At 58.1% G+C, this 7,500-nt stretch overlaps 3 protein-coding genes across 3 annotated transcripts in view; 1 reads left to right on the top strand and 2 right to left on the bottom strand.

The window, feature by feature from the left end:
- Positions 1-3,328, bottom strand: part of PTSG_11661 (uncharacterized protein) — a 10,780-nt gene extending 7,452 nt beyond the window's left edge. The window contains exons 1-8 of the mRNA XM_004998361.1: positions 2,785-3,328; positions 2,326-2,556; positions 1,968-2,050; positions 1,657-1,746; positions 1,382-1,497; positions 1,046-1,134; positions 642-791; positions 181-291 (exon numbers count right to left, since the gene is read on the bottom strand). Coding sequence (XP_004998418.1) covers positions 181-291; positions 642-791; positions 1,046-1,134; positions 1,382-1,497; positions 1,657-1,746; positions 1,968-2,050; positions 2,326-2,556; positions 2,785-3,112 — 1,198 coding nt within the window. The 5' untranslated portion in view covers positions 3,113-3,328. The remainder of the gene's footprint in view (positions 1-180; positions 292-641; positions 792-1,045; positions 1,135-1,381; positions 1,498-1,656; positions 1,747-1,967; positions 2,051-2,325; positions 2,557-2,784) is intronic.
- Positions 3,329-3,375: 47 nt separating this feature from the next.
- Positions 3,376-6,270, top strand: PTSG_00943 (polyadenylate binding protein). Its single transcript, XM_004998360.1, has one exon. The coding sequence runs from the start codon at positions 3,683-3,685 to the stop codon at positions 5,978-5,980; it is 2,298 nt and encodes a 765-aa protein (XP_004998417.1). The 5' UTR covers positions 3,376-3,682; the 3' UTR covers positions 5,981-6,270.
- Positions 6,178-7,500, bottom strand: part of PTSG_00942 (uncharacterized protein) — a 5,972-nt gene continuing 4,649 nt past the window's right edge. The window contains exons 11-13 of the mRNA XM_004998359.1: positions 7,053-7,386; positions 6,814-6,875; positions 6,178-6,591 (exon numbers count right to left, since the gene is read on the bottom strand). Coding sequence (XP_004998416.1) covers positions 6,397-6,591; positions 6,814-6,875; positions 7,053-7,386 — 591 coding nt within the window. The 3' untranslated portion in view covers positions 6,178-6,396. The remainder of the gene's footprint in view (positions 6,592-6,813; positions 6,876-7,052; positions 7,387-7,500) is intronic.

Genomic DNA, 7,500 nt, shown 5'->3' with positions numbered 1-7,500 from the left:
ATGCAGGTGAGAGGAGGGTTAGCGTATGTTGAATTGGCTTGGGCTGCACTAATCTCCACAGAGCGTCGCTCTGCACCCGTATACACACACACAGCACACATAAGCACACACATACACACGCATACACACGCATACACACACACACACACACAGAGCTGCTGGGGAGCATGTGAAGATCACCGAGCATGGACGCGAGAAAGTTGCGCGATGCGGCCTTCTTGTCGATCAAATCATCAAAGTGCGAGCAGATTTTGGCGTATAGGCGCGCCTTGTTCGAGCTTCGCCCGCCGCCTGAGGCGGCACCACCGCCAGCGCATGCACGTGCACGTGCGCATATGTATGTGATGTTTGCGAATGACATTGGGCGTGTGTACGTGAGCGAATTCGAACACTGCAGACACAGACAGACAGAGAGACACACAAGCATACACACAGACACACAGACACACAGACACACAGACACACAGACACACAGACACACAGACACACACCAGCACGCACGCACGCACGCACACACGCACGCACGCACGCACGCACACAGACAGACACAGAGAGACATACAACCACACACACATACACACACCAGCACACACACACACACACACACACATAAGCACACGCACACACACACACACACACACCTATGACTGTTGGGACGACACGCGCAGGCTTGAGCCAGGCGACAAATTCCCTGAGCTCGAGGTAATTGCTGTGCTCGGAATACGGCACCGTGAAGACCGTGACGTTCCGCTTGGTTTCCTTGTGGTGCAGCACGCCAAGCACCTCTTCGTCTGGTGGTGTTGGCGTTGTTGGTGAGCAGTCACGGTGGTGGGGGTAGTGGGGCGGGGTGGTGGTGGAAGAGAAGGGTGTGAGACATGTGACAAAGTGGGGTTGGGGTGAGGCAAGAATGAGGCTGAGAGCAGATTCAATCACCGACACGTATGCATGAGCAGAGCAGCTTACACATGCAACAAATAGATTCGCCTTCACGCACACATAGATATGCACACGCACACATACAGATATACACGACGGCTGGACGCACCGTGCTGGGCGAGTGCCTGGCGACGCTGGTGTTCTTTCGCAATGACATATGTCCAACCCGTTGGCACAAACGCGACAATTCGGTGATATCTGCAACAGAAAGATAACCAATGTACCGCGTCAGCTTGAGGGACACGTGAGCACGCACATCAAGCACACGAGGATGTACACACACTCGCAGATCCACACACCCACAAAGTCACAACAACCATTGCTCTCTCCACACACACACACACACTCGCACATGCACACACACGCACACGCACACACACGCACACGCACACGCACACACACACACTCGCACATGCACACACACGCACACACACACACACATCACCTTGGCTTGTAGTGGTCAATCATGTCATGCAACGTTTCGTAATCTGGCAGAAACGTCCACCCACCGGCGGCCATTGTGCCCAGCATGTGCCACCCCACCACGTGCACGTTGCTCGCCTTGTGCCCAGCATGTGCCACCCCACCACGTGCACGTTGCTCGCCTTGGTTGCACACGCACACACACGCACACACACGCATCTCCAAGGCGAAACAAAGTCACAACTCAGTCCAATAAACATGAGCGTCAGTCACAGCGACAATGGCCGCAGCGCTTACGAGGTGGTCAGAGGTGAACATTTCGTCGAATGGCACGGGCCAGTCAAGATCAAGTTGCTGCATCATGAGCCGCTTCTTCTCAGACACAACCTAAACATGCATACACACCCAGGGAGACAATTGTACACCACCCACCCACAAACAAACATGCACAAACCACAACACACACACACACACACACACAAAACGCACGCACACACGTGTCTGTGAGAAGAGTGCAGGGCACGACACCAACTCTTACAGGCCTCGATGAATCGCTACAAACGCGAGTGAAAGCAGGCCAAGCGGGCTGTGGGTGACGTATGACGCACCAGTGGCTTGTGCTGGTCTTTGACAAGTTGTGTGAGGATCTTTTCTTTCCCGACGGAATATGTGGCCACCAGAAACAGGGTATCTGTATCCAAGCAGTTGAGTGCAAAGCATGGAGCGTGCATGAGAACACCTTCAGGCTCCCGTTCGCTCACTTTCGAGCATACGCGTGTCAACGTGCCTGGCACGATGCCAAGTGTCGAAAGCACAATTAACAGTCAGGCTGCCAATATAGCAACCCGCAATCTCACAAAAACATCCAGGGCACACAAGATGTACACACACAAACACACACACGCAGACAGACACACAGACACACACACAGACACATACGTAGACACATGTACGCATTTGACGAACCGACACCGTCGGCTCTTTGCTGGTCCTCGTGCATGTATTGCGAGACCGTGTCAGAAACAAAGCGAACAACTTGCTCCTGTGGCGGGAACGTGTGCTTGGGATCGCAATATGTTGTGTCCAAGAATAAGATGTCAAGGGCCACGTTCTGCAGGAGGGGGTGTTGTTTCCATGCAGGGGTATAGCGACAATCCCCAGAGTGAAGGTACCAATGCTCCAAGCCACCCTCTGTTTCTACACAGGGCAGACACACAAACAACGGCAGGCGTTGCAGATGAGGAGCACGGGAACATCAAGCCGAAAGGAGAATCGTGCTCAGCTGCTTCGCGAAGCAATTGACAAAGAGCACTCACCCCCCCCCCCAATCACAATTCATGCGCGGAAGTGTGTGTGTGTGTGTGTGTATTCTCGCACGTATTTGCCCATTGCCAAGGAAAAAAAAAGCATCGGCAACCAGCCCACCTCTGACATGGAAGAGAAACATGGCTGCGCCTGGGCAGTGGTTGGCGTCGATGAGGGCCACTCGGCAAGTGGCGGTGACGTCCACCCAGGTATCCAGTGGCAGTGGACGCAGGTAGTTTGCGTCGACCTCCAACACAGCGGCCACTAACTTGGCCGTTGTTTGGGAGCAATAAACGGGACCCCACTGCCAGTCCTTGTTCAGCTTCCCGTAGTGGTCTGCGTGGAAGTGGGACAGGAAGAACAGGGTGCCGGATTCCCTGCGGTGGTATTTCTTGTCGTTGAAGTGATCCACCACAATTGGCGTGAACGGCACCGCATACGTCTCCATTCTGCAGCTTCACTCTGCTCAAGACTGACGCCGCACCTCCACGTGCACATGAGCCAGCAATCAAGCCAGCCAGCAATCAAGCCAGCCAGCCTCCGTGTGCTGCTCACGTCTCAAGAGCAGTGCAGCCACACAGGTTTGGTCGCTGCCCAGCCAGCAAGCTTTTGTTGCGGTTGGTGTCCTTCTTCCGCGATTCGATGCGGAGTTCGCTGAGTCAGCTGTTCTGACAATTGAATGGTGTTTTCAAGAGATTTTCCATTTGCCTTGTTGGCTGGCTGGGTCGCGTGGTGTGCATGTGCCTTTTTCTTTCCAAACCCATCCAAGCTCCAAGAAGTCTCATCGTTGTCGCCGTCTCCGCGTGCGTTCCCGCTCCCTTTCCCCCCCTCAACTCCTCCGCACCAAAACCCCACGTCCAGCAGCACCCGTGCTTGCTCTGTGTTCAACACAAGCCCTGAAAGTAGTCTTCCTGTTTGAAGCTCATTGTTAATCTCTTCGCGGAGGGACCAGAAACAGAACCAAAAAGAACCCAACAAAACCCAACTACCCGTTAACTTCCAATCACCACCAAGCATCATGGCCAGCCAGACCGAAGCCGCCGCTGCTCAGCAGCAGCCCGCCCAGGCTCAAGCCCAGGCAACCCAGCAGCAACCCGCCCAGGCTCAAGCCCAGCCGCAGTTTGTCGCAGCTCAGCAGCAGGGCGAGGGTGCCGTTGGCGCCACGACCGCAGCCGCGCCCATGCAGCAGCAGCCTCAGCAGGCGTTCCCTGGCGTCGCCGGCCCCGTCCCCGCCAACCCGCAGGGCGCTGCCGCGTCCCTGTACGTGGGCGACCTCTCGCCCCAGGTGAACGAGACGGAGCTGTTCAACCTCTTCTCCTCCATTGGCAGCGTCATGTCCGTGCGCGTGTGCCGCGACCAGATCACCCGCAGCTCCCTCGGCTACGGCTACGTCAACTTCAACAAGGCCGAGGACGCCGAGGCCGCCATGGGCCAGCTCAACTTCCACGACCTGCACGGTCGCCACATCCGCATCATGAAGGTCGAGCGCGACCCCAAGAAGCGCCGCTCCGGCGTCGGCAACATCTTCATCAGCGGCCTGCCCGCGGACACCACCAGCGTCCACCTGCGCGACACCTTTGAGCAGTTTGGCAAGATCCTCTCCTGCAAGGCCGTCCTGGACCACAGCGGCCGCTGCCGCGGCTTTGGCTTTGTGCACTTTGAGGACCCCAAGGTCGCCGAGCGCGCCATTGCCGAGGCCAACGGCAAGGACGCCGGCGGCGACCGCAAGCTGCGCGTCGCCCCCTTCAAGCCCCGCAAGCAGCGCGAGCAGGAGCAGGAGGAGCGCACCAAGAACTTCACCAACGTCTACGTCAAGTCCCTGCGCCGCGACGCCGACGAGGAGGAGCTGGGCAAGCTCTTTGAGCCCTACGGCGACATCACCTCCAAGGCCCTGCGCACCTACAAGCTCAAGGACACCGAGCGCCCCTACGGCTTTGTCAACTTTGCCGACACCGAGGCCGCCCAGAAGTGCGTCGAGGAGGGCGAGATGCACCAGCGCGACATCTTCTACGTCGACGGCATGGCCTTTGAGGAGGGCAAGAAGGTCGAGGACTTTGTCAAGACGGTTGAGGAGTGCGCCGGCAGCGAGGTCGAGCGCCACCACCTGCAGGTCGCCGACGGCAAGCTCTCTGGCTTTATCCTCTTCAAGGAGCACGGCGAGGAGACGGTCGACAAGGCCATGACGGGCCTTCCTGAGAAGATGGAGGCTGCAACCGACCACATCTCCAAGGCCAAGCTGTACGTGCAGCGCGCCCAGAAGAAGCAGGAGCGCATCCGTCGCCTTCGCCGCAGGCTGCAGGAGCGTCGTCGCGAGCTCCGCCAGCGCGGTGGCAACCTCTTTGTCAAGAACTTCAACGAGAACGTGACGGAGGAGGACCTGCGCAAGTTCTTTGAGGAGTGCGGCCACGTCATGAGCGTCAAGGTGATGCGCGACAAGGAGGGTGTCTCGCGCTGCTTTGGCTTTGTCACCTTTGCCACGCGCGAGGAGGCCGAGTCTGCCATTGCCAAGAAGAACCGCCAGCCACTGCAGGACCGCCCCATCTACGTTGCCTTCCACCTCACGCGCCAGGAGCGCCAGGCCCGCAAGCAGCAGCAGCACCCACAGCACCCACAGCAGGGCATGTACATGTACCCGCAGTACCCCGGCATGCCCATGGGCGCGTTTGGCCCCGGCTACTACAACCCGCAGATGATGATGGTCAACCCGCAGATGCCGCGCGCCATGAACTTCCCCGCGCAGGCCGGCAACCGCGGCGGCCCTGTCGGCGGGCCAAACCGCTACATGCAGCAGCAGAACAGGCCCATGCCGCCACAGGCGCAGCAGCAGATGGCGCGCAACCCACAGCAGTTCCGCCAGCAGTTTGCCGGGCAGCAGCAGATGCCGCCACAGCAGCAGATGCAGCAGATGCAACAAGAGGCGCCCCAGGGCCAGCAGCAGCAGCAGCAGGCCCAGCAGCAGATGCAGCTGCCACAGGACGTGACGTCGCAGCTTGCGCACATGGACGAGGAGCAGCGCCGCCGGTACCTCGGCGATATGCTGTACCACCGCGTCGCAAACATTGACAAGGAGCGCGCCCCCAAGATCACGGGCATGCTGCTTGCGTACGACGCCGGCCACCTGATGAACCTGCTGGCCAGCGACGCAGCCCTTCGCGAGCAGGTCATGCTTGCCCAGAACATCCTCACCGGCAACGCCGCGGCGCCCGCCAACCAGCAGCAGCAGGGCAACCAGCAGCAGCAGCAGCCCGCACAGCAGCCCGCACAGCAGGCCAACCAGCAGGCACCGCAGCAGCAGGCCGCGCAGGCCGCACAGTAAGCGCTTGGCGTCTTGAGCGCGTGCGTGCAGCTTGTGTTGCGTTTGCGTGTTGTTGTGTATACGAGTGTCACCACCTCCTTGTCTGCCTTGTCTGCCTTGTCAAGACGGCACTTTCCATGCCTGGCTCGCTTAGCGGCGGCAGTTGGTGTCTTGCGTGAGCTTTTGTCTGTATCTTTGTCTTGTTTCACTGCCTTGGTGTTCTTCTTGTTCTTTAATCCTCCTTTGGGAAAGGGAGAGGGAACAGTCCCATGCGAGACAATACAACGTGAGACACAACAACAACTAGCACAACCTCGAAAGTGACAAGATGTGCCAAGGCCATATGAGAGAGAGAGAGAGAGAGAGAGAGAGAGAGAGAGAGTGTGTGTGTGTGTGTGTGTGTGTGGTAAGTGTCGGTTGTCCCTTGCGACCGTATGTCATGCGTGACTCTCGCCATGTTCAGAGGCGTCATCTGAGAGTTGCTTGGCACGCGTTTGAGACTGCTGTTGCGACGAGGCTGTGGCACTTGGGGCTGGGCGTTGTTGGTTCGACACACTTCCCCACCACGAACGGATGGAGCTCACAGCAGACGCAATCCCCTTCTTGCTTGCCTCGTACGCCTCGCTAAGCGCCTGATTGTGTGTGTGTGTGTGTGTGTGTGTGTGTGTGTGTGTGTGTGTGTGTGTGCGCGTGTGTGTGTGTATGTATGTATGTATGTATGTGTGTGTGTGTGTGCGCGTGTCGATCGTGAGCAAAAAGGCATCGGATACGACGTGGATCTGTCGCAAATACACATGCACGAACGCACGAACACACGAACACACACACATAGTTCTCAACACAGTGTGTTGTACCTTCTCGCTCTGGTCGACAGTTGCTCGAAAGCGCTGCGAGGCCGCCTCAGTGCGCTCAGCACCTGATTGTGGTGGTGTTGGCGTGGTACAGATGTGAGCAGGGCAGTTGACAGTGCAGAGTAATTGTGGGAAGGTAGTGTCACTTATGCACACGGACACACACACAGACACAGACACAGACAGACAGACAGACAGACAGACACAGACACAAACACACGCATGCATGCATCCAACGGTACCGAGTTGTGTGGTCGTGAGCTGCCTGAACCTGCGCCCAACATCTGCCACCTGCAGTGCGCCCGCACACACGTGCAAGCGCGACGCCTCGAGGTCACATGGGCGCAGGTGGTACACGCTGAGCACCGCGTCCGAGTAGTGGCACCACCGCGCATATGGAACTGTGCTGCGCCACGCCGCGAACCAGTCCCAGTTGAAGTCTGCCAGCCTGTCCAGGTTGGCCTTGGTCGCGTGTGCACGGGCGGTGTCGGCACAGATGGCGGCCTGCAGCAGATACGTGTGGAAACTGTGGCGGATGTGCTCGTCTCCACCAGCGTACCCGCTCTCCCCGTCACCCTGGCGTGGCGTGGCGTGGCGTGGCGTGTGTGTGTGTGTGTGTGCGTGTCGTTGCGTGTGAGTGTTATGAGGACAAGTCTGCTTCATGTTGCTCGTGTGTTCGATGTGCGTGCA

The sequence above is a fragment of the Salpingoeca rosetta genome, assembly GCF_000188695.1.
Source record: "Salpingoeca rosetta unplaced genomic scaffold supercont1.2, whole genome shotgun sequence".
Lineage (NCBI taxonomy): Eukaryota > Choanoflagellata > Craspedida > Salpingoecidae > Salpingoeca > Salpingoeca rosetta.
Note: the sequence above shows the minus strand (reverse complement) of the source record. Positions and strands in the feature narration are given on the sequence as shown.

What these genes read in the sequence shown, in the direction of transcription:
- PTSG_00943 (XM_004998360.1), top strand. Translation starts at nt 3,683, where the DNA reads ATGGCCAGCCAGACCGAAGCCGCCGCTGCTCAGCAGCAGCCCGCCCAG.